Source organism: Loxodonta africana, chromosome 19 (assembly GCF_030014295.1).
Source record: "Loxodonta africana isolate mLoxAfr1 chromosome 19, mLoxAfr1.hap2, whole genome shotgun sequence".
NCBI classification, from domain to species: domain Eukaryota; kingdom Metazoa; phylum Chordata; class Mammalia; order Proboscidea; family Elephantidae; genus Loxodonta; species Loxodonta africana.
The window spans coordinates 53,114,593-53,140,764 of NC_087360.1; the positions used below are offsets into that span (position 1 = coordinate 53,114,593).

The 26,172-nt window shown below is 49.9% G+C and overlaps 1 protein-coding gene across 2 annotated transcripts in view; it reads left to right on the forward strand.

The window, feature by feature from the left end:
• Positions 1–917: 917 nt before the first annotated feature.
• GFRA2 (GDNF family receptor alpha 2) overlaps positions 918–26,172 on the forward strand; it is a 112,035-nt gene continuing 86,780 nt past the window's right edge. For both annotated transcript variants that reach the window (XM_003412488.4, XM_064272730.1), the window contains exons 1-3: positions 918–1,674; positions 6,758–7,072; positions 13,459–13,542. In XM_003412488.4, the coding sequence (XP_003412536.1) occupies positions 1,635–1,674; positions 6,758–7,072; positions 13,459–13,542 (439 nt within the window). In that variant the 5' untranslated portion in view covers positions 918–1,634. The remainder of the gene's footprint in view (positions 1,675–6,757; positions 7,073–13,458; positions 13,543–26,172) is intronic.

Genomic DNA, 26,172 nt, shown 5'->3' on the forward strand with positions numbered 1-26,172 from the left:
CTCTGAAGAGGCGGTCAGCGCGCGCCCCGAAACAGCAGCCTTCTCCCCGCGCCAGGGGAGGAAGGCTGGCGGGGAAGGGGAATCTCAAAGGGCTGCACGGCTGGGGCGGGCTGGGGGGCCAGAGCGCCGCAAGCGTGCGGGGAAAGTTCTCGAGCTCCGCGTGGAAAGCACACGTGTATGTGCGCGCGGAGCTAGACCTGGGGCAAGCAGGCAGCGCGGGGGACCGGGGAGCTGGCGCTGGAGGGAGTCATTTTTCTTGGTGTCATCGGGGAGACGCTCTGCTTCGGCTCCCAGGCTGAGCGACCGGTTAGCCCGCGGAGAGTGGAGCCCCCTTTCCACACCCGGGCCTAGGCCGGGTTTTTTCTAGCTCCCTTCCTCCTGCGCCCCCGGGATGGCTCGGGGGCCGCGTACTCCGCGCCCTCCGGCCTCCGCTCAGCCTCCGAAACACGGCGGCCGCAAGGGCAGTGGGGGTTGGAAGGCAAAGCCAGTTCGCGGGAGCGGTGCGTTGTGGGGGCAAAGGGGGGCACGGAGGCCTTCGTGGGCTTGAGCCAGAGTCGTAGCCGGGAGCCGGTCAGTTTCCGGCCAAGGCGGGGGGTCAGTCCGGGGAAGGGCAGGCGGCTGAGCAGAGGGAGCCGGAGGCGCAGCTCCCTCGGCCGGCGTTCCCCGTCGCCACTGCCACCGCCACCGCCACCGCCACCGCCGGGTTGCCGCCGCGGCTGCAGAGTGTCGCTGCTCCGCCGCGCTCCCGCGCCCCGCGCCGCCAGCCGCCTGGGAGCCCGAGCGCGGAGCCCCGGGCGGAGAAGAGGGGCGCGGGCGCGCGAGCCGCGGCGAGGGAGCCGAGAAGGGGGACGGGGGCGGGAGGAGGGAGGAGCAGGGAGAGAGGGAGAAGGGGGAGGGAGAGAGGAGAGCGAGGGAGAGCGAGAGCAAAAGAGCGAGGGAGAGGAGAGCAGGGAGAGGAGCGAGAAAGACACACACGCAGAGACACACGGGCACTGGAATTCCATTAGAAAAAAAGTGAGACCAGCAAGGGTGAGCGGGAGAAGATTTTCTTCTTCTTTTTTTTTGAATCTTCTTCGTCTTGGTGGGAAAGAAGCGACTCCAGGCTGTCGTCCTCGAAGCTCTCACTGGATTGTTTCTCGGCCTCCTCACCCTCGGTGGATTTCTTTCATTTTTGCATTTTATTCTGACTCCCACCCTTGCCTCTTCCTTTAGCCCTCACTCTCAAATCTCCTCTTCCCCACCTGCCCACACCCCTCCTGGGAAACGCAGGGGAATCGGACCCGCGGGGACTCACGCCTTCCCGGACGAACTGAGACGAGGTCTGACCTCAGGACTGGCTGTTGGCTCATAAAATACGCACGCATATGTACACTATATACGTATATATTTTATTTTAGTGGGGAAGTCGGGGCGGGGGCGTCGAGAGGCAGCCCACCGCCCTCCTTTCACCCCACCCCTTCCAGCCAGAAGCGAGAATCGCAGGACTCAGGATCTCCATCGGGTGGACTAGCTGGGATCTCCGCATTGGATTTGGGGCTGATTATCACTGCTTGGCTGTTAGTACTGTTGTTATTACTATTAATTTTTAACCCAAGGGAGAAAGAAAAAGAAAAGAGCTGTGGGATTTATTTAACATGATCTTGGCAAACGCCTTCTGCTTCTTCTTCTTTTTAGGTGAGTACCTGCGGGCGGTGAGAGCAGCTAGCCCGCCGGAGCCTGGGGGGCAGAGTGGGCTGCGCCTTCCGGCGCCGGCGAGAAGCCGGGAACGCGGGGAGCGAGCTGGGAGCAGGCGGGCGAGGGCGCGGGCGGGAGCCGGAGTCCGCTCGAGCGGGCGAGAGATCGGCGGGGAGAGCGCGCCGCGGACCGAGCTACAGCCCGAGCCCGATCCGGGTCGAACCCGAGCGGAGCCTGGGCTGAGAGGACGCGGGCAGAGTGACGGGAGCTGTTGCTGTCTGCTTATGCGGGGGGGATCGGAAAGGAGACTTAAAACACCCAAACCATCCCAGCGCACACGCACGCATACACACACGCACACACACAGTCACTCCTTCACACCACAATGATAGCACTGATTTCCTGCAAAATAATGGATTTAAATTGAGGCAACTTAAGAAAAAAAATTTCCAACTCTTGATCTAGAAGAGAGGAGGGGAGAAGCTCAGTGGAGGGAGAGAAAGTCACGTCAGTCCCACCTTTCCGGATGGGCTCCTGGGGTCGATCTTGGTACGATCATGGTGGAGGACATGAATTTCTCCTGGAGCTCCTGGTTGGGCATCCGTGGGGGAGCGCTGGCAGTCACCCCCCAAGTGCCAATCAACCGCTGGAAAATGCACCCCTCTTCCCTACTGCTCGGAGCTCTTCCCCACAGCTCCACTCCCTGAAACACTTTTCAAGTTTCTCCCCACCCTTTACCCCCCCGTCCCCCCTCCCGCTCCCAGACCCGAGCCAGGTGGTGGTGGGAGTGGAGGGCTGTGAACCGACAACGTTCACTGCCTTCTCTTCTCCCAGGTGGGAAGAGGAGTGAGGAAGGCCAAAGTTTGCTTCCTGAGGTGAAGAAGGTGGGGGCGAGGGCGGAAAAACAGATCTGCTCATTTTGTAAACCCCCTTCCCCAAGGGCAGGAGGAGGGGTTGCCTTGGACCCCTTGAGCCAGGGCAGTTTTTTTCCCACCCACTCTCCCCATTTATGCCGTGTGAAATCTCAGCTACTTGGGAAACGGGTCTAGAGCGAGAATTTTTGGGGTGGAGGTGAGGAAAAGAGGGTGTTTGCAAGGCTGTGTGCTGACCAGAAGTCCTAGGCCCGGCTCCTGCCAGGGTCTAGATGCTCCAGAGAAGGGGAGCAGCGTCTGCTCAGTGTAGGCACTATGTTAGCCAGTTGTGAGCCAGGCTGCCACTGATTCTGAATGTACCATTTCCCTCCTCCCTCCTACAGGAGGGGCCTGGGGAAGGCTGTGGGGAGGTGGGTGCTCGTTACACAAGGCCCCTGGAGATTTGTGGGCCTGGTAAGTGCTCCCCTGACCAGGACAGGGGATTCGGATTCAGTGTTGGTCAGGCCCTGGGATCCTTTGCCAACCTCCTTTCCCCATGAAGTCCCCAGGGGGGCATTGCCCTAATCTGGGGTGTGGTCTGCACCATTCAGCTTCCCCCTGCCAGATGCAGCTTCTCTTCTGAGTGGGAGGGGCTGAGGGAGAAAGCTGAGAAGGTGCTTTAGGACTCACTGTCATCCTGAAACCCTTCCTGGCAACCCTGTGGAAGTGGACTTTCATTCAGAAGGCTCTGTTATAAAACCTGACCTTCTCTCCTGGTGCTGGTCAGGGCCAAGAAGAAAAGAAAATTGTATTTCAGGAAAAGCAGCCAGATTGCTGGCTACTAAGCTGCCTAGACCTTGGGCAGGCAGGGCTTCTAAGTGTGGGCACCTGCTGAGGTACAAGGTGGGGTGAGTAGTGGGGAACCTGGGGCCCCTCAGCCAGCTTCAGGGCCTAGACCTAGCTGGAGGAGGCTGAGAGGTTGACTCTGTTTTCCTTCCCAGAAGTGTCATACGGATCATGCTCGGGTGTGTGTGTCTGTGTGTGTGTATAGTATCATGTCATAGATGCCCACTCTGGTATAACGACAAAGACATTGTCTGTGACCCCAGGGGCTGAGTGGTGAGAGAAGGGGGTGAGAGCAGTGTTCTCCTTTGATCACTGGCCTTCAGTTCTCCTTTCGTTGAGAAGCCCTTTCTTAAAGTTGGGTGTGATGAGTTAATTGAGTGACTACAGAATATTGAAGGCTCTGGGTTAGGTCAGTAAAGCGGAAGGAATAGGTTGATGTTAAGGCAACTTCAATTCCAGGGGCCCTTTCCTGGCAAGAAGCCCCTATTTGGGTGTGGACTGGAAATTCAACTTGGGAGGGAGCGGCTTCTTTGGAGTTTGAGAGATAGGTTTTGGCTGGGGTACGGGGATGTGGGTTCTCAGGACATCCTGTGGTGGAGAGGCCTTCCTTGCCCAGCCATCCTGACCTCCACTCTGATGTACCCAGGGAGAGAATGAGGTGGGGAAAAGGGAATTGAGGACCAACCCGCATTCTAGCTCTTGTGGGGACGGACATTTGATGCAGGAGAGCAGTTGTAGCTCTGTGTAGTCTCTCAGTCTCCCTGTCTACAGAAGCTGTTCCATGTGTCTTGACGGGTCTGAGTTATCTCCTGATCTAGAACTTGGACACGTCACCAGAATACCTTCTGACCTTTCCTCTTAGAAGTCTTGGTTAATGTCTCCAAGTTGCAATGATTCCATTCTCTGACTAGGCTTGATTGGTTCCAGGGGGTCATGAAACCAACAAAAAGAGACAAGGACAGATAGCAATCAGGCCCAGTTTGGTGAAAGGACATCCTGGCCTTTTGCAGGGTGTCTCTCCGCCATGGTTATGTGCACAAGTTTACAGACCGGGGAAGCCCTGACTTTTGGCATAAGAACCTAGGAATCTGTAAGAATCATCCCTTGGGGCTCTAGGCCCCAACTGTAGGGCAGGCAGGGTAAGTGTCCCTGTGGCCTCAATCTCTTGAGCCAAATTTCCTGACCTTTAGACATGCTGTGAGTTCTGAGCTTACAGAAAGCCTAGGATGAAGATGCTATAGGGCATCACCTTCTCAGTCCACTTCCAGCAGAGCAGCCTTAGGCCTAGTCAAAGTGGGAGGTGAGAAGCCAACGGGATGCTGAGGGTGAAGTTAGTGGAGGGCCCAGGATTGGGCTGTTCTTGAGGCTTCAGCAGGCTGGCTGGGTGGTGGCAGTAGGTGCAAGCGAGGCAGCGTCTGCTCAGCTGCTCCCAGGTGCCCCAGATGCACCAGATTTATGCTCAGGAATCTAGGAACCTGCTGAAGCTGGGAAATAAAGATGCTGCCTTGGCTTGTGCGGGAGGACACCTCTCCAGCCAGCACCTGGGCTGGCGCCCCATGCCCGTGGCCACAGTCCACGCTGATTTCTTCTCTATTAGCTCTTCCTGTTCTGGGGCAGAGGTGTGTTCAGTGGGAGAAGGAAATGTCTCTTGCTTTGGCGCCTGAGGCTTTGTCCACTCCAGGCCGCCCCTGCTCCTCTCTTCCTTTTTGTGATGTAGGCCTCCTGTGTCCCTTGTCCCTCTAGGAGCAGATTCCTTTTCCCTTGGCAGCTCTCTCTGGAGCGATATCTTGCTGTCCTGAGCTCTGCCTCTAGGTGCCGCTGTCTCCCTGCAGTAGCTCCCCGTGAGCAGGGCCTCCTGGGGGAACAAGTGAGAAGTGGTTGTTTTGGGTAGAGATGGGGGAGCTCATTCTGTGGTATTCCGAGGAGGGGACTTCTGGCCTTCAGGATCTTGTATTTGGGGGTTGGATGAAATAGAGGAAGACTTTGGCCTTAGAAATGGCAGACTTGGCTGCTGGGCTGTGTCCAGGGGCAGGAGCTGAATTTAGGAGCTTGGGTGAGGACAGGGGGACTAGGGAGCAGACATATGTGTGTAGAGGAAACCATTTTGGAGCATGGCTTTGAAAAGATGAAGTGGGCCTCTCTCTGCCCTTTACCTCCCTTTCTTCTTCCCTAACTCCCTCCCTTCTCAGGCACTGTGCCCCTGTGGGTTTGAACACTCTAGGGCAATGGATATGAAGGGTGGGGTCATTGGCCCTTGGCCACTTTGAGGTCTGACGGAGGGAAGCTCTTTCCCTTTTGCAGTTCATTTGTTATCTGGCTCTTTAGGAGGAGAAAAAAAAGATGAGGGAGAGGGCTCTAGGGGAGGGCAGAGAGCAGAGGGAAGAAAGAAAAAGAGGAGGCGTGGGAGAGAAATCAAGGCCATCCAAAAAGAAAAGGTGGTGGAGACACAGACCTCCTAGGAGGAAATCAGAAAGAGAAGCAAGGGAGATAGAAAGGTGGGGAAAAGGGCAGATAGTCCAGGGACGGGTAGAAGAGAGAGGCAGAAGGAGTCAATCAAGTTGCTCTCCAGCCATAACAAAAGTATTTTCTTATGGAGGGGCCTGGGGTAGAACTTCAGGTCTCTGTCTGGTGGGAGTTGAATTGGAAGGTGTATAGGTCTCTCCCTGTCTTTCCTTGAAGTTCAGGAGCTCAGAATAAATAGGCTGTGAGTCAGAGGGAGCTTTTCTACCTCTTGTGGGACCTTAGAGTGTCATCTCCCTTCTTTGGGCCTCAGTTTCCTCAGGGGCTGGACTCTATGGTCTCTGAGGTCCTAACAGGCTGTGAAAGTTCAATTATTTTCTGCTGGTTTCAAGGCTTACCACGCTGTCTCAGATGGGCCTTTGGCTGGAACGGAGGTTTATGGAGGACTGGGAAGTATTAAAGTGAAATCCTCCCTTTGCACGTGCCAGCAAGCCTTGCAGGCCTGGCTCCTCACTGAGGCTGTGGCAGTCTTTGCTGCACTCTTGGCATCTTAGGCCGTCTGTGGTCTCCAGTGAAGGCTGAGCCCACAGCCTTGCTGGCTTTATTGTGCTGTGCTCCTAGGCCCAGGGCCAGTGCTGAGGAGTGATGGAGTGGACACAGAAAAGGAAGGGAATAGAGACAGGGGAGAATGACAGCTTGAGTTCTCCTTTGGGTTTGGGGAAAGATATTGGTGTCCTGGGATCCTTTCACCGCCTTTCCTCTTGTCCAGCCTGTGTTGGGGAAGGCAACGTTAGTTGGCCTTTATGTGTGCCTCCGTGTAAAATGGGTGTGAAGTTCCCAGAAGGGTCCAAGCCCCCAGGCCTGTATCTTGGGGTGGAGATTGTGGCGGCCCTCATTCATGCTTGTCTTCCCTCCCCGCTACCCAGACGAGACCCTCCGCTCTTTGGCCAGCCCTTCCTCCCTGCAGGGCCCCGAGCTCCACGGCTGGCGCCCCCCAGTGGACTGTGTCCGGGCCAATGAGCTGTGTGCAGCTGAATCCAACTGCAGCTCCCGCTACCGTACACTGCGGCAGTGCCTGGCAGGCCGGGACCGCAACACCATGCTGGCCAACAAGGAGTGCCAGGCAGCCCTGGAGGTCCTGCAGGAGAGCCCACTGTATGACTGCCGCTGCAAGCGGGGCATGAAGAAGGAGCTGCAGTGCTTGCAGATCTACTGGAGCATCCACCTGGGGCTGACCGAGGGTAAGCCAGGGTGGGGCCTCGGAGGGGAGGCGGTGGTGATGGTGGTGGAGGTGGTGAGGGGACTGAGGTGGGCCATACGGTGGGCCAGGGGTTCAGAGCGAGCACTTGGTCATGGAATGAACTAGATAGGTCTCTACCTGCCAGTGGAACCTAAAACCCAGGAGAAATAACCACATGACCCAAGATGGCCGCTGTTTTTGGAGAAGGCCAAAAGAGACAAAGAAGGAGGCAGAGTGACAGTGGGAGAGGCAGAGAGGGCATGGTGGTGGGAAGAGAAGAAAGAGGGCTGGAGAAATGGGGAGAGGAGCAGAGGTTGGGGATGAGGAAGTAAAGCAAGTACGGTGTGACAAGGTAGCTGGAGGAGATGAGGCAAGAGTAACTAGGCAGATGGGGAAGGGAGAACTGAGAAGAAAGAAGGGGAAGGCCATGTGTGCGCGAGGCCATGCTGCACAGAGGAAGCAAGCCCCTGCTCTCCCTGCTGCCCAAGGAGCTGAGACGAGGGGCTGGTTGTCCTGCTTCTGTCTCTCCTGCTCCTGCCTTCTTGTTCCCAGGAGACCCACCCTTTCAGGCAGCTTCCTGATTTCATGGCTGCTCTAGGTGCCTCCTCCATGCCTTTGAGCTGGGAATGGGCAGTGGGTCCCACATCCCCTGGTGCACCTGCCTTCATATCCCAAAGCAGAAACCTCTAAATCCCTCCCCGCAATGACTTTTCCACCCCATCTGTTTCCTTCCTCAGCTGGGGTGTGAAAGGCTTGCACACAATTTAGGAGGATTGATCACCTAGGTCAAATGTTCACTTATTAATTCAACAAGTATTTGCTGAGAGTTTACCATCTGTGAGGCGTTGTGGGAACAGTAGAGAACAAGCTGCGTGTAGCCTCTGCCTTCGTGGAACTCATTGTCTGGGAATGCAGATAAACAGGGGCTTCTATAGTTTGGTGGCATGAGAGCTATGATGGAGACAGCACAGGGTGCTGTGGTAGCATGTAGGAGGGGCATCTAATCCCTTCCCAGAAAATCTCAGAAGCCTTCCTGGAAGAGGCATCCTCCAAGCTGAGACTGTTGGAGTTAGGTAGGTGAAGAGGCATATGAAGAGTGTGTGATATGTTCACATCAGATGTGAGATGATCAGATATATGCTTCAGAAAAAAGTTAATCTAATTCCAATGAAGAGGGACTGTTAGAAGGACTGCTTGGAGGGCACTGCTGTGGAATGATGGTGGATGAACAAGGACAGTGGTGGGAAGAGAAGATGAATCTAAGAACTATTTAGGAATCAACCTGTAGAATCAACAGGTCTAATAACTAATTGAAAGTGAGAGGGTAAGGGGGAGAGAAGAGTCAAAGAGGGCTCCGTGTTTTCTGTCTTAGGCATCTGGGTGGGTTATGGTGCCATTTACCAGAAGAAGTCAAGATTTTGAGTGAGGGAGGGCAGGGAAGATGATGAACTTACTTTGGGGCACGTACCCTGCAGCCAGTGGACATGCGCCTTTGGAGCTTAGGTGAGGAATTTGGGGTGGAGATAGAGATTTGGGAGTTGACATCCACCTATAAACAGTAACTGGAGCCAAGGGAGTGGGTGAGATCACACAGGGAAGTTGTGGAGAGTGAGAGGGAGGAGGCAGGGGCAGAGCCCCGAGGATCATCTGACATTTAAGGGATAGATGGAGGAAGGACGCTTGCAAGGGTGACCGAGGAGGCACCGGAGAGAAGTAGGAAGAAAACCAGGAAAATACAGGATGAACTCATTCTCAGAAGGAAGAAATGTCAACTGTTTTGTAACTTCAGGCCAAGCAGAAGGATTGAGAAGTGTCCCCAGTGGCCTTGGGAAGAGCTTCTTAGGTGACTGGTGGAAGCAGAAGTCTGGTTGGGGAGAGAACAAGAGCGTGGGGATTAGGAATGATGAATATGGACAACTAGTTCTAGAATTTTGGCTCACAAAGGGAAAAATAGCAATGGATGGCATTATTTTTTAAGATGGGAGTGGCTTGAGCAGTTTAAATTCTGGAGGAAGGACAGGAGAGATGGAGATACTGACGTGGAGAAGAAAGAGGGGTTCTCTGTGGAAAAGTGTCCTTGGGGAACAGGAGAGAATGGACCTAGAGCATGGAGAGGGATTAGCCTTAGATCAGAGAAGGAACAGTCTCTCCAGGGCGCTAGAAGGAAGGAGGAGACTGGGATGCAACTGCAGGTATGGACACAGGAGAGAGAGGGATTCCTGACCCGGTAGATTCAAACTGCCCACCTTTTGGTTAGCAGCCATAGTGCTTAACTACTATGCCACCAGGGTTTCCTGACCTGGGGCTAAGATGGTTCAAACACACCCTGAATATAGGAATAAGATGTGCATATGATTATTAATAATATTACCACCATTAGTAGCAAAGTAATTCCTCATGAATCAGGTGGCCACTTCTCCCGTTTCTCGCCACCTTGAGCCCTAGAACTAGAAGTGAGCAAAGAGAGGGAAATGCTGTCATGAACCACACCAGCTTCATTCTACATGAGACAAGGAGCTATTTTTACCTAGACCCTGACTCTGTATTGTACAAAAAATTAAGGCTTGGCTATTTTGTTTCTTCTTTTCTTTCTGGCAGCCTTCAGTTTCAACCCAGGGGAGATTGGGCAGCAGGTTTGGGTGGGCTTGCTCTTGGCTGCAGGAAAGACAGGGGAGAGGATAGAAGTAAAGGAAAGCCGGGTGGGAAGGCTAGGCCTTTTAGCACAAACAGCCCTTCCCATCTCAGTTGTTCCCTCTTACTTAAATCATTGTGTCAGAGCACAGAGGCCGTGATGATCTGAGCCTGAAGAAATGAGGTGTTCTGAAAATCACAATAACCATAAGGCCCTGTGTAGTTGTGTAATTTTCAAGGTCCCCCAGTAGCACAAACAGTTTGCACTTGACTACTAGCCTAAAGGTTGGCAGTTCAAACCCACCCAACGACCCAGTGGAAAAAAGTACTGGTGATCTGCTTCCGTAAAGATTACAACATTTGAAAACCCTGTGGAGCAGTTCTACTTTGTAACACATGGGGTCGCCAAGAGTTGGAATTGACTCAATGGCAACGAGCTCTTGGTTTGGTTTCAACCTAGTGCCTATGGGATACCTGACTGGAGAGGATTCATTTCTGGTTCCAAGTCTTGAGATGATCTGTTCGTTCATTTATTTAACAAATGCCTGTAAAGCATCTACTACGAATGAAGAAGCCATAGTCCCTATGCTGGCCAGCTTACAGGCTGAAAGACCTTTCTCCTAGGCCCACCTCTAAGAAAGCAGACCACCTGCCTTTCTGCTTCCTCAGAAGCTTGTCTCTTTCCCTGGGGGATTCCAAAATCTCCCCTGTGACTGGGTCTTGGAGCCCAGAGCTGAGCAGGGGGAGCCAGGAGGCCTTTGGATAGAAGTTAATGCTCCTATAAGTGACAGGGTCTACTTGAGAGTTAATTATTCATGGCCAGGGTTGAGCAGTCTCCCTGGGGGAGCTTCAAGTGCTTCCTCCCTACTTCTTAATCACACTTAATAACCTGGCTTGGGCATGGGGTAGAGGGGAGGGGAAGAGTCACTGAGAAGAGAGGCTTCCATAGGTTTGGATTTTTCATTTGATTCTTGGCTTCTCCTTGGCCGCTGTTGGTGAGAGATTCACCCTTGGGCTTTGCTCCACCTGCTCTGTCTATCTGAGTCTAAGCTCATAGTATACATGCTGAGGGCCTCAGAGTGTGGTGGGTGACAGTGGAGGCAGGGGCGTGGGCTGTGGCAGGAATGTGGCCTTGGAAAATGTGATTGCTGAGGTCCTAGACAGGCTGAACTGCAAAGGTTCTAGAGGTCATTTGGTCCCACCCCCTTGTTTGGTGGGGAATCTGAGGCCCAGAGAAGGGGAGTGGCTTGCCCAGGGACACCCAGCAAGCTGGTGGCTGAACCCAGGACTCCCGAACCCCTTATCCAGGTCTCTTTTTACTGCACTGGTGAAGACACCATGGCCTTGGATATGTCTTCCTCCTCTGTCATCACCGCCATCATAACCAGCAGTATTCACACAGCGGGGCTGTTGCTATTGGCTGCGTGGGGTATTAGAGACCAAATTTCTTGGTGACACTGAAATTCATGATCACCTGGTCCTGTGAACGTGGAAGAGCATAGGCCTCTCCCAGATCCTTTCCAGGCTGTGGCCTTGGAATCTGACATCCTGGATCTGGCCTTGGCTTGGCTGCTGGGGCGCGTGAGTGGCCCTGGCCTTGAGATTTCCCACTGGTGAATCTTGCCACAGGAACAGGTGACACGTGTTGACTTACAGAGAATGGACCCTTCAAGATGGCCCTGGAAGATGGTGTTTCCCTTCAGAGACCCGTTAGTCAATCATACTGACTTATCTGTCACCATGTTGCATAGATGTGCTAAATGCAAGAGGGAGGACAGGCCCTGCTCTGGGAGGATCCACCCAGTTGGGAAGAGAAGACTTGAGCTGTGAAAAATTAAACAACAATGGCATCTTGTTTAAGAACAACTTGGTTTCAGTAGCACTTTGTATTTTTGGAGATAGTATTCATAGCAGTTAAGAACTTGAGCTCTAAGCCACTGCCTGGGTTTAAAGCCTGACTCTGCCACTTCCCACCTGTGTGACCTCAGGCAGATTCCTTAGTGTCTCTGTGCCTCAGTTCCTTACCAGAAAAGTAGGGATAATAATAGAACCTATTATGTAGAGTATTTGAGGATTAAATGAGCTAATATATCTAAAGAATTTTTAATAATGTTTTCAATAGCACATAGAAAACACAATATAAAATTATTTTTATTATGAAAATGGTTCCCTAAGGCAATATATTTACATAACATAAAATACATTTGGCCCCAGCAAATAGTAATGGTTGGTAGCCCCACCACAAGGAGTTTCTCAGGAGAGTATAAGTGCCAGTGGGTGGAGTGGGGTACACTGAGATTGTATGGCCTGTGGTAACCCCGAAGGCCCCAGGGAAAAGGTGGAATTGGAGATAGGCCTTAACGAGTGAGTAGGATTTGAATTAGGTTATTTGGCAAAATACCAGTTAGGCACCCATTGTGCTGGGCATTGTGGGCCGTAAGGAGTGCGCCTATGAGATAAAGTGAAGAGTGGAAGCCATTTCTTCAGCAGTAAGGGCACTTTCTCCTTGTCCTCTGGAGGCCTGTACCCTTTTCTGGAAGACTGCTGGGTATAGCAGACAGACTCCTTGTTCTGTGAACAAGCAGAGGGCTAGTTTCATCTCAAGGAGCCTCTTACAGGAGGTTCCAAGGCTGCTCTTCTGGAGGGGTGGGTGGTCCCTTCCTGCAGGTGGGAGTATGCCTGTCCACAGGCTCTGGGCTCTGGATGGATGGAAGATCAATGTGTGAGGCTATGGGTCATCACCTGTCTCCCCCACCCCCTCAACACACATGTACAGTCCGAGCGATCATCCATTGATTTTCCCTCACAGTATTGTCTCAAGAGGATATTTCCTTTTCTGTTGAGGCCTTGGCAGAGGGGGCGGGATTCTTGATGAGGTGGTGGTGGGGGTTTCTAGGGCAGCCTGTGTGCTATTTATCTCCTGTCATTCACTTGCTTTTCCTTTTCCTGAGCCTCTCATGCACCCCCAAGCCAGGGAGAGAAGGTCTGATAAGCTGCAGGCAGCGGGGGAGGACAGCTAAGGTATGCAGGAGGAGGGGCCAGGCAGACAGAAACTGGGGAGCAGACATCCCAGTCAGCAGGCCTTTAGCCCCTCTGGCCAGATTCTTCTGGTGGCATGACTGGAAGCAAAGAAGAAATATTGCCTCCCTTAAGTGATCTCCACGGCAATGGAGTTAAGTTGCCTGGGCAGAGAAAGTATGGTCTGGTAGGAAAGATCCTGTGCGAGGGTGAGGAGGCCAGGAATCTAGTTCTAGCTCCTCCATGAGTAGCTGCGTGACCTCAGGCAGGTTGCTTCACCTCTCTGGGCCACCTCAGAGTCCTATCCTAGAAAATGAGGAAATTGTACTGAATGATCTTGGAGGGCCCTCCCAACTTCAAAGCCTGTGATGTACCTGGTCTTCCACAGGGTATCATTGTTCCACCTCTCCTGTGCCTTCTTTCCAGAGCATTGAAGTCCTTAGAAGAGGGCTGGTCATTCTCAGGGAGTCGTGAGAGAAAAATATAAGTTCTGAACTGCTCTGGGAGAATGTTTACTGTAGTTGGAGAGAAAAAACCTTGCCATATGAAATGTTAAATCATTTTGCTCATAACTTGCCCTAGCCTAGCACTTTTCCCTCTGGGAAAAGCTTCCCCACCTACCCCATCCTTTCATAGCGCAAACCCCAGTAGTGGAAGTTTCCCCGGGCAGTTTTGCTGTGTATTCGGGAGTGCTCTGGACAGGAGAAGCCTGTGTCTACTGTTGTTTTCCTTTTCCAGGTGAGGAGTTTTACGAAGCCTCACCCTACGAGCCGGTCACCTCCCGCCTCTCGGATATCTTCAGGCTAGCTTCAATCTTCTCAGGTAAGTGGTCTGTGGTGTGACTTTGCCTGTTAGCCCTGAGTACCCAGGCCTTCCTCTCATCCCTTTGGCAGATAGAGCTCTGGGCTTGGATGAGGGTGTCCTGGACTTTGGCCTTGCTCTCACAAGGAAGTCCTTTGATGTTTCTGAGCCTCATCTGTAAAACTGGACCATGACACCTGCCTCCCTTGGTAGCTGTATGGAGTAAATCATTTATGGAAATTGTTTGACATGATGCCCGTCATGTAGGAGGTTCTTGAATCTGAAACCTGATGTCACTCTCTTATTTTGTCACCAGTCTTGCCCTGCTGGTTCCTTCTCTCCAGTTCCCTGACTCTTCCGCTTTGGAGCTCTTCTACTTTGGTCTAGTTGCTTCACCTCTCTGTACCTCAGTTTCCTCAGTTATGAAATGGGAGAGAATAATAGTACCTACCTCGTTGGCTTGTCGTGAGGGCCAAATAAGTCAATGTACTGTAAAGGGCTCAGCATGCTGCCGTGCACATGTAGGCATTCAGTAATCGTTAACTGTGGTTGTTGGTATTACTATCGCCACTGATCATCTGCTCTATGTTTTCCCTCGCCATGTCCCCCTCACAGCCCTCTCCTTTCCCTGAGGGTTCTGCATCTTGAACCGCCTTGAGGGAGAGCTCTGAGGGAGAGTCTCTGATCCGCAGGCCACTCCCCACTCCTGGCCTGCTCTGAGAAATGAGAAGGAGCGATGTTGAGCCCCATGTAGAGGAATAAGTGAGCTTTTTGGTTCTTCCTTCTTGGCTTTGTTCCCTCTGGCTGTTGGGAGACCGGTGGGCTGAGGGCAGCGCTCTCAATGCTTGGGTACTGGGGAGGGGCTTCGCACATGGGGGTGGGGCTGAGCTCTTCTTGGAATCACCATTGGTGCTCAAGGGTAGCCAGAGCAGTGCTTGTTCTCTAGGATTTGTAAGTACAGGGCCCTGACTCCTAGGTTTACAAGGAGTTTTATGGCAATCCTGAAGTCTTCTGAAGTCTCTATTCTAAAGCAATGCTTCTCAACAGCAGCACTATTGACATTTTGGGCTGAGTAATTCTTTGTTATGTGAGGCTCTCCTTAGCAGCATCCCTGGCCTCTACCCACTAGGTACCAGTAGCATCTCCCACCCACTTGTGACAACCAAAATGTCTTCAGACATTGCCAAGTGTCCCCTGGGGGGCAAAATCATTGCTGGTTGAGAACTACTGCTCTAAACTGTAAAACCCGCGACCCTAACCCTTTCAAATGAACACTTTCTTTGACAGTGTTTCTCAATTTTTTTTTTCCGTTATCATGCACCCCTAAGGAGAAAAATGAATTCTCCTTAATGAAAGAAAGGAAATACTAAGGAATAAAATTTTGCAAGTAGGGTTGAATTTTGGAGGGCCATTACCAATGTAATGTGCAATTTTTTTTTGCCCACCCAAGAACCAATTTCTGCTCCCTTGGGGGTGACACCCCTACTGTTGAGGATGAATGCTCTAAAGGATTGAGATGAGGTCAACACGTGTGTCCTGGTGAGAGAAATCTTGGACCCATAGGCAGAGGGTGGCCATCTGGACATGCTTTTGGGTCCTGTTGGTTGTTAGGCGGTCATGGGGGTAAAAGGAATGTTGAACAGCCTGCCCTGGGCTCTTACCATCATAACCCCTCAATGATGTAATAGCAGAGGCATTGGGCTCAGAGCAGGCTCCCATCCTGGTTCTGCCTGTAGTTACTATGATACCTCAGGCAAGTCTTGCCCATCTGACAGGGCTGGACAAGACAATCAATGGGCTGGCTAAGGTCCCATCTAGTGCAGATATTCCGATTCTCAGATTTCCTGATTAGTTTTGAATGGAAATCCACTATGTTACACTCCTTTTGATGCGGTGTTCTGGGACTGATATGCAGGTTAAGAACATCACTGGCATGTGGATGCTCTGGTGGGGATGCCTTGGTGGCCTCAAATGTACCCATTTCCTACCCCACTGTAGCTTAGGTGTAGGCTGGGTACTAATATATGGACAGGTGCCATTGTGGTTACTACCAATAAATAAATAACTTTTGCCCTGCCCTCTGACTATTGGAGATCAGAGGCCCTCACCTTTGCCCAGGCCCCTGCTGCTTTCTGGAGTCACATTTAAGTATCTTGCTAGCAGAAAATCTTTACTTGATGGACTTGACACTCTGTGGGACAAGGATGTTGACAAGACAAATGAGGAAATTACTAGGTCTGTAGGTCACTGAACAGCTCTGTTACATGCTGCCCAGAGATAACTGGGCCCACACAGCCCTCAATTCCTGTGCTCTAGGGACCACTTTCTACCGTGAGAGTAAGGCTTTGGGGTCTGTGTCAGTTCCCTCTTTGCAACCCTTGATGATTCTGCTTCACCCAACACAGCCCTAGAGTTGGATGAATGGGTGGTTCTGTATGGGGAAACTTGGGCACATACCTGGGTGGGGAGAGGACCTAGCCTCGCCACCAGGAAACCAAGTGGGTCATGGTGGGGGGTGCAGGAAAAAGAAGGCTGGAACCAGAAAGACCAGGGTGCCGGTGTAGATTCTGCCACAAATCACCTGTGGGACTTTGGGCAGGTTACTTCCCTGCTCCAGCCAACGCTTCCCAACCTTTTTCTCATCAGAAAATAATAATATTGTGTAGCATACTAGGGTGGACAGGGGAGGCTGCTTAACCAGCTTGGAGCTCAGGCCATTGCAGACCCTCTGCCTGACTGGCCTATGGGCTAAAGGATCAATGTCTGGGCATACATAGAACCTATCTGTGATACAGTGGTTGGGAAGTCCTGGCCTCAGAGATCCAAGATCCTGCTCCAATGGTATAGAATTACAAGGCTGATAAGGCTGCAGTCCTGTAGGATTATATGAAATCAGGTGGGAAGCCCCTCTCCACTTCCACACACCGTATTTGGCTATATACTGCCCCTTTCACTGTTCCTGGGTAGAAAAGGCAAGGATTCTTGGTGGCCCTTCTCTTGGCCTGTACTACCCCCAGATTGTGGCACCAGGGATTTGGAGGAGAAGCACGCTGTTGTATTTTTGGGTCTCAGTTGCTACTGTCTCTTTTCCATCTAATATCTGAGAATTTGGGACCCTGTTGTAGGGGCTTCCTGGAGTGTGTTGTTGTTCTTTATCTCTTGCCTTTTCTCTTGTTGGGGTTCTTGGAAACTCCCACTAGGATTATGTTGGTAAAGAAAGCTGCCAGGATTCCTCTAAAACCTTCTGACAGCTAGAGGCCCTGGGGAAAAGGCGAATCCTCCCCTTCTTTCTGCCTGGTCCCATCTGACAGGCCCTGGCTTCAGTAGGATCTGGATTCCTGTGTCCAGTTAGTTCTGAGTCCAAGGCCAGGAGGAGAGAAGTCTGGCTCCATCCTCAACCTCGGGGACAGTGATGCTGGAGGCATCCAGATGTCCTGTCCCAGCCTTACAGGTGAGAAGAGCTTATTTCATGGAGAAGAGTTGAGGTTTGTCCTGTTTCTAGCACAGAGGCTGCCTGATGCACTGGAATGCCTTGAGCCAGATGGTACTGAGTTTGAATCCTGGCTCGGTCACTTAAAGGTGTGTGAATCTTGAGCCTTATTATGACCTTTTAGAGCTGTAGTGCCTGTAATTGTAGAATGCAGATGTGATACTCACATGTAGGGTTGATAAAGAGGATTCAGTGAGAATGGATGTATGCACAGTGCCTGCTATGTGGCAGAGTCTATACTAGGTTTAACACAGTCATTCATTCTCTCCCCTGGGGATGTTCAGTAGAAGTGGGATGTCTTCTAAAGGGGATGCAGGAGTTGGAGGAACCAAAGTTTAAAGTCCGTCCCATCCCCAGACTTCTATGAAACTGTGAATATTGAGTCCCAGCTGGTCACATCTAGGGAGGCAGGAGAGGATAGAACAAGGCAGAGAAAAGATTCTTAGGGCAAGAAAGAGACCTTTCAGTGCAGCCATGGTAGTCAAAACAGTCTGGTACTATACAATGACAGTCACATAGACCAATGGAACAGAATTGAGAACCTAGACATAAATCCAGCTGCTTGGGAACAACTGATCTTCGACAAAGGGCCAAGGTCCATTAAATGGGGGAAGAGACAGTTTCTTCAGCAAGTGGTGCTGGCAAAACTGGACATCGATCTGTAGAAGAATGAAAAAGGACCCGTACCTCACACCATACACAGAAAATAACTCAAAATAGATCAAAGTCCTAAATGTAAAAGCTAAAACTATAAAGATCACAGAGGAAAAAATAGGGACAAAGCTAGAAACCCTAATATATCACGTAAATAGAATACCAAACATAACTAAAAATGCATACACGGCAGAAGATGAACTAGATACCTGGGGCCACCTAAAAATTAAACACTTATGGTCAACAAAAGACTTTTCCAAAAAAGTAAAAAGAGAACATACAGACCGGGAAAAAATTTTTGGCTTTGACACATCCAGCAAGGGTCTAATCTCTAAAATTTATAGAAAACCTTAATGCCTCGACAATAAAAAGATAAACAATCCAATTAAAAAAGGTGCAAAGGATGTGAACAGATACTTCACCAAAGAAGACATTCAGGCAGCTAACAGACATATGAAGAAAGGCTTACAATCATTAGCAATTAGATGCAAATCAAAACTACAGTGAAATACCATCTCACCCTGACATTACTGACACTAATAAAAAACAAATCAAAACAAAACAGAAAATAACAAATGTCGGTGAGGTTGTGGGGAGATTCGAACATTTATATACTGCTGGTGGGAACATAAAATAGTACAACCACTATGGAAAATGGTCTGGCGTTTCCTCAAAAAGCTGGAAATAGAAATAGCCTATGATCCAGCAATCCTACTCTTAGGTACTCTTAGGTATACACCCTAAAGAAATAAGAGCCATGACATGAATAGACATATGCACACCCATGTTCATTGTAGCATTGTTCACAATAATGCCTGTCAACAGATGACTGGATTAATGAACTGCAGTACATACGCACAATGCAATACTATGTAATGATAAAGAGTAATGATGGATCGTGGAAACATCACACAACATGGATGAATTTGGAGGACGTTATGTAGAGTGAAATAAGTCAATCACGAAAGGACAAATATTGTAGGAGACTATTATTATAAAGTAACGAGAAAAGGTTTACACAGAAAAAAAAAAAAAACAGAAAAAAACTCAAAACCAAACATTCTTTGATGGTTACCAGGCATGGGAGAGGGTGGGAGGGAAAATTACCAAATAGGTAGAAGACATGTGTTAATATTGGTGAGGGTGAAGGCAATACACAATATGGGAGAAGTCAGCACAACGTGACCAAGGCAAGAGGGGACACTGAGAGCATCACAAGAGTAGAGGGCAACTACGGTAGCTACTGTAGAATAGACAATCCTGCAACAATAGTATTAACAAATAATAATTTACAAATAGATACATGGGTAGATAGATATGCCAAGAATGTGGGAGGGTGTAAGGGAACACACCAACTGGCAGATACAGGTTCAATGGTGGACATTGCTACATACATGACTTAGGTGCTCCTTTCATATATTAATATAGACAATGGAGTGCACAAGGGGCACAGTCAGGGAAACCTTTTAGACATAACCAAACACTTTGTGGGATGAAGTTCCTAGACTCAAAGGCAAAGGACCATAGACTTGGGGGACATCTAAGTCACTTGGCACAACATAGTTCATAAATATAGTGTTCTGCATCCTACTTTGGTGAGTAGTGTCTGCGGTCATAAAAGCTTGCGAGTAGCCATCTAAGATAGAACTATTGGTCTCTTCCCATCTGGAGCAAGGGAGAATGAAGAAAACCAATTACTCAAGGGAGCAATTAGTCCAAAGGACTAATGGACCACATGAGCCATAACCTACACGATCCAGAGGCCAGAAGAAGTAGATGGTGCTCGACTACTACTACTGACCTCTCTGACTGGAATCACAACAGAGGGTCCTGGACGGAGCAGGAAAAAATGTAGAACAAAACATCAAATTCACAAAAAAGACCAGACTTATTGGTCTGACAGAGACTGGAGGAACTCCTGAGACTATGGCTTCAAGACACCCTTCTGAGCTGGAACTGAAGCCATTCCTGGAGACTACCTTCCGACCAAACAATAGAGAAGCCCATAAAATAAACAATAATACCTGAGAGGAGCGTGCTCCTTAGAACAATCAATTATACGAGATCAAAGGGCAACATTTGTCCAAAAGCAAAGATAAGAAGGTAGGAAGGGGTAGAAAATCAGGATGAAGGGAAATGGGAAACCCAGGGAAGAAATGGGAAGAGTGCTGACGCATTGTGGGGAATGAAACCAAGGCCATGAAACACTTTATGTACAAACTACTGAACGAGAATCTAATTTGTTCTGTAAATTTTCACCTAATGCGCAATTAAAAAAATAAAAAGGAAGAGGTTTTTCAGGCAGAGGTTGCTGAGGGCAGGGTGATGTGGAGACAGCAGGGATGCGCTTGAGTGGAGAGCAGGGAAGAGGGGGTGCTCCTTCACAGCAAGGGAGGCTGAGGGAGATCAAAGTGAGGATGAAAGGAACTAGGCAGGCCAGGCAGCACTTTCCCTCACAGCACCTGGAGCCATACCTAAGTGACAAGGAGAAGCCACAGGCAGATGGCCTGTGCTGTCAGCAGGTGCTACCTCTCTATTCTTGGTGTGAGGTGGGGTAGCCTCCAGGGTCTCGGGCATCCCTTGTCAGCCTTGCCGGAGGCATAGGCACAGGGGATATTTATGTAAACACATTTTTTTTTTTTCTGTAGCTGTAAAGAAACTAGGCCCACTCCCTTCACCTGGCAGAAAAGGAAACTGAGGCCTACAAAGAAGGGAGGTGATACATAGACGTCCTGGTTCCACCACTGCCCCGTGTGTGGCCTTAAGGAAGAGATTCACCTCTAAGCTCCAGTGTCCTCTTCTACAATACAAGGCTTGTGGAAACATCTACCTTCTAGGGTTGTTTTGTAAGGCCTAAATTAGGTAATGTGGGTAAGTGCTTAGCCCAGTGCCTGGAATATTGTCCTAAAATATGTTAGCTATTTAAAAATTATTAAGTGATATCTCCAAGATCAAATGACCATTGTGACAGAGCCAGTCTAGAGCCTGGCATTCAGGAAATGGCTGGACGCTCTTTTGGTGTGAATCTGCTTGGTACAGGCAGCTGCAGTGTGAAGCGACTGTGATTTTCAGATGGCAGTGGGACCCCAGGGCTCAGCAGGAGTACTGGGCAGTGGTGGCCTTAGTGTGCTCCCCTGTGACTGGGTGGTAATATACAGAGGCTGGTGAGGAGGCCTGGGCTTGCTGGCTCTTCATGGACTGGAGAGGTACTTGTAGATATAAGTGATGGTCAGTGTTTGCTTTGGTTGACCAGCAAGCTTCTGGCTTGGGCCGTCTATCTGGATAGAGCCAGGAGAGGGTCAGGGATGTTCTCGTTAGAGGCTCTAATGGTCTCCTTTTTTAGGGGTTCAAAGAGTAGGGAACCAGTGCTTAAACCCTATCACTGCCAAGAAGCCTTCTGGATGGCCCCTGTGAGATAAACCTACCCTTCCCACTGGTGCCGTAGCACTTGGTCCTCTATCATGGTGCTCACTCCCCTGTGCTGGCTGTGTGCGTGACCGTGGGTGTTGCTTTCTTGCTGTGTAATGCATCTATTCTTCTCTGTACTTTGTCTGGTGCCTAATACATATCCATAAGAAATCCAGGAATAATGGATGTAACAAGGACTTTGAGGCCTGCAAGAACAAATTTTGAGTCCTAGCATTGTTATTATCAGCTATATGATCTCAGGGTAAGTCACTTGACCCTTTTGAACCTCATTTTCCCCATCTGTACAATAGAACTCTTCAGCCTGCCCTGCAATGATACATACACAGTGCCTCACACGGGGCCTGCTGTGCAGGAGCACACTAGGGGTGGTGATCGGTAACACTGACTGGGGACTGGAAGGAGCCAATGGGTCAGTGTAGAGATGTTAGACCTGCACAAGGAAAGGCAACTAAGAGGTCCAAACAATTGTGAGGTGTCACATGTGTGCTGTATCTTAAGAGCACCTGAGGTCCAGAGAAGAGGTAGATCCTGGGCTGGAATGCTCAGTAAGTGCTTGATGGAAGAGGTGGGGCTGGAGCTGTACCTTGGAGGAACATTGCTCTGTTAAATAAACATTGAGTGCTTAATGTCTTCCAGATACAGTGTAAGACACTGGTATATTAAAATGAAGCAGACCTACGTTCCTCACTCTCTGGTGGGAGAGGCCGACTTAGAAACCTACTAGGTGGTTTATTATTGGAGGAGGTGTACACCAAGGGCTGCTGTAGAGTACAGGGGAGGCAGCTACTGGCAGTGGCCAGGGAAGTCAGGGAAATCTTGGAGGAGGAGAAGGTGGGATCTGGGACGATGTTCCTGGCAGGGTTGTGGCTCAGAGGCCTGGCTGAGCTTGGGGTGGTGAAGAAACCACGAGCAGCTCTGTGGCTGGAGCCCAGGGCCTGGTGGTTTCAAAGGACAGTGCATGGAGAACCTTTTGGCAGATGGGAGAGTGGCCTCTCTGGAGTCTCCTCTTTGGGCTGGACCTTTGGGCACTCCTGCCCTGGACTTTTCTGTGATGGAACCCCAGGTGACTGCCTGGTTTGGAGGGCCTGGGTCTCTAGGGAGGGGATGAGGTGCTGTGGGTGGGAGAGAGGCTTATCCCTGGGCTCCAGAGTCAGCCAATCCCTCCATGAAAATCACCTCAGTGGCCTTTCAGGGGACTGGGTCAGGGATCGGGCCTGGCTTAGCCCTGGCCTCATCCTTTGGCTTCTCTTGGATGCCAAGGGAATCCCCTCCCTTTCCTGGGCCTATGCCCTGGTTCACTCCTTGTTCCATCAAGAAGCCCTTTCCCCCCATTCCTGGGTCGTTGAGCAGAGGAATGGAGGGTGGGGGCTTTAATATTTTGGGGGTTCAGGCTGGTGCCCCTCAGAGACCTCTTTCTGAGGCAGCCCCTGTGATAAGTAGGGAGGGAGGGAGATGAGGGTGGAGGGAGGGGGAGAACTGAAGGAACAGGCAGCCTTGCTCCCTGCCCCCCTTCATGGTGGCTCAGGCGATAAACTGCTTATCCTCAGGTTGTCTCCCTGAGCCGAATGCAGAAGCGTGTTATTTAAATTTCAAAATCACATTCTTCTTCTAACAGCTGTCAGGGACTCTGAGTGTCAATGAAAATTGGGCTTTAGCTGCAGCTCTGCCACCTCCTATACCTTCCCTTCAGGGACAATTTGTCTGATGGCCAAGGAGAAGGTATGGGCTTGGGTTGGGGAAAGAGAGAGGCGGGGTGTCGGGGTGCATGGAGTCAGGATACCAAGTGACTGTCACATGGTAGGAACCAGCTTCCCCCTCAAGGGATGCCGAGGCATCTGTAGGGAAACTGGAGAAATTGGCATTGCTTCTCTTCTGATTTTGTTTTTCTGTCTCCCCATCAGTGCCAGTGACCTCAGGCTCCTGTCAGCGGGGAGCAGGATTTACTCACACTAAGATGTGAGCAGGGTGTTAGTGACTTCATGTTTGGTTGTCTTTGTGTCTAACAAAGGTTTGTTATGGAAAAAAAAGAACAGCAAGAGAACAAAATTGAACCCCAAGAAAGGCTTTTTAATGGTGGAATTTCAGGTGCCGTGGTTGGGAGATTTTTTTTTTTTTGCAAGGGTATTTTCTGGAACCCTACAAATAACATTTTCTAGGGAGTCACAACTTTCTTCTCTTCCTGTAAGACAAGCTCTGCCAGCAACCGGGATGTGGGGTGTTCTTGGCCAGACTCTTCCTGCTCTCTATTAGCTCCTATGATTCTCTTGATGGAAACCCTGGTGGCGGAGTGGTTAAGTGCTACGTCTGCTAACCAAAACGTCAGCGGTTCGAATCTACCAGGCAGTCCTTGGAAACCCTATGGGGGCAGTTCTACTCTGTCCTATAGGGTTGGTATGAGTTGGAAGTGACTTGAAGACATTTTTTTTTTTTTTTTTTTGGTGTATGATGCTCTTGCAGGGTGCTTTCCTGGCTTAACCATTAACTGTACTCACTCTGGTTTATCCTGATATAAAACAGGATTTGAGTAACTGGACTAGAAATTTTCCTCTAACCGTAACTCTCAACTTATTCCTTTAACCCCATGGGAGTGTGTGGAAAGGAAAATGTCTGTGACAAGAGTTCTCATGTGTGAGGATGAGTGTGTGTGTGTATGTGTAGGTGGGGAGTGCAAGTGTGCCTGGTACATGTGGGGTGTGTGTGTGTGTGTGTATGTGTGTGTGTGTGTGTGTGGTGTGGGGGCATGGTGGTTGTGTGTAAAAAAAAAGTGTGTAGGGGGTGGTATATTGTGGATGTGGTTATGAGTTTTTGGTAGTGACATCCTGTCTGCAAATGGATAGGGAAGGAAGGAAGTGAGGGAGGGAGAAAGCCTGAGTGAGAAAGTAGAAGGGAGATGTGGCTTTTCCCTGTGTCAGAACAGAGTCTCAGCCATTACCCTTCACCACCCTCAGTCCTCTTTTCTCATCTCTTAGGGAAGCTCTGGGGATAGTGGTACAGGGATGAATACAGAGGGGCCACTAGAAGATGGGAAGGCCATCTTTGCTTGATAAACACAAATTTTGTTTTTTTCCAGTGGACTCGACCTTTGTATGTATGTGTTTTGGGGCTTCTTTCAGTCTGGAGGTTATTTCTTTAAACTCTAGACATTTAGGTGTCCCCTCTGCAGAAGAAGTGTTTGAGTGTGTGTGTGTGAACAAAACCAAACCAAAACCAAACCCGTTGCCATCAAGTCAATTCTGACTCGTAGTGACCCTATAGGACAGAGTAGAATTGCCCCATAGGGTTTCCAAGGAGTGAATGGTGGATTCGAACTGCTGACCTTTTGGTTCGCAGCTGTAGCGCTTAACCACTGCACTACCAGGGATCTACTCATCTCCAAATATTCACTGAGCACCCCTGTATGCCCTGCCCTGTTCTAGGTGCTGCAGCTACACCAGTGAATGGGACAGAGGAGTTTGCACTCTTATGAAGATTATGTTCCATTGGCCAGAGACAGAATAAAAAACAGAAAACAAGCCAGCAGACAATTTAAAATGTAAGATAGTGATGAATGCTAAGTAGAGAATTAAAATAAGATGGTGATCCAAAGGTGACTGGTGGCAACTTTCGATTGGGAATGCCTCTGGAAGAAATGACTTTTAGCCAAAATATGAATCACAAGAAGGACCTAGCCATGTCCTATAGGGTCACTATGAGTCAGAATTGACTTGACGGCAACGGGTTTGGTTTTGGTTTGGTTCACACACTCACTCTCAAACACTCCTTCTGCAGAGAGGACACCTAAATGTCTAGAGTTTAAAGAAATAACCTCCAGACTGAAAGAAGCCCCAAAACACATACATACAAAGGTCGAGTCCACTGGAAAAAAACAAAGTTTGTGTTTATCAGGGGTATGACAGAGGGAAGAGTCCCCAGGTAGGGACACACATGGTAGAGGGAGGGAGTTAAGGGAGGCCATTGTGGCTAGAACCCAGGGAATGAGGTGGAGGGGGTGTTATGGGAGATGGGCGCAGAGGTGGCAGGGGCCAGATCATCAAGACGCTATAGGCCAAGTTAAGGAGTTTGGGTTTTAAGAGTGATGAGAAACCTTTGGGGGATTTTACAGTTGAGTAGCAAAGGATGATTTATACTTTTAAAAAGATTACTATTGTACTTTGTAAAGGATGGATCATGGGGAGGGAAGAAATACTGGTAAGAGTGGGAGCAGGGAGACCAGTTAGGAGGTTGTTGCAGTGGTCCAGGCAAGGGATGATAGGAGGAGAGATGGAGGGAATGGTTGGATTTGGGATATATTTTGGAGGTTGAATTGGAGGCTAGAATTAAAGATAACTTTGATGTTTGGGGCATGAACAACAGTGATGCCATTTACTAGGATGGAGAGAGGAAAGGAACAGGTTTGGCGGTGGGCCGGGGGGGGAGCGCAAAAATCAAGAGTTCTCAGCCACGTTCGGGTTGAGATTCCAATTAGACCTCAACTTGGAAATGCCAAGTAGAAGGTTAGAAGTAAAGCCTGAGTTCTGGTGGGGGTCAAGGAAATACAAATTGAGAGTCATCAGCATATAGATAGTATTTAGAGCCCTGGAACTGAACAAGGTACTCTAGGGAGAATGTATAGACAGAGAAGAGAGGAAGGCCGAGGCTCTCCAAGCAGAGGAGGAAAGCTAGCAAAGGAGACTGAGAACTAAGACAGAAAGGTAGGGAAAAACCATGTGAGGAAAGTCAGGGAAGACAAGAGCAGTATGCTTTCAAGGAAGAAGAAGTGGTCATTTGTGTCAAATGACTCTGAGAGGTTAAGTAAGATAAGTTTAGAGAAGTGACCATTGGATTTGGCAACATGGAGGTCATTAATGATCTTGACTGGAATATCTTTTAGTGGAGTGATGGGGTTGGAAGCTTAATTTGGGGAGGATCAGTGAGAGAATGTGAGGTGAGAGTGTGAAAACAGCAACCATAGATAGCTTTTTCAAGTTTTTCTATGAAATGAACAGTGAAATAGAGTGGCAGCTGTAGGGGGATGTGGGGTCAAGGGGAAGTTTTGTTTTTTATTTTAAGGTAGGCAATAACAGGGCACAATTGAATGC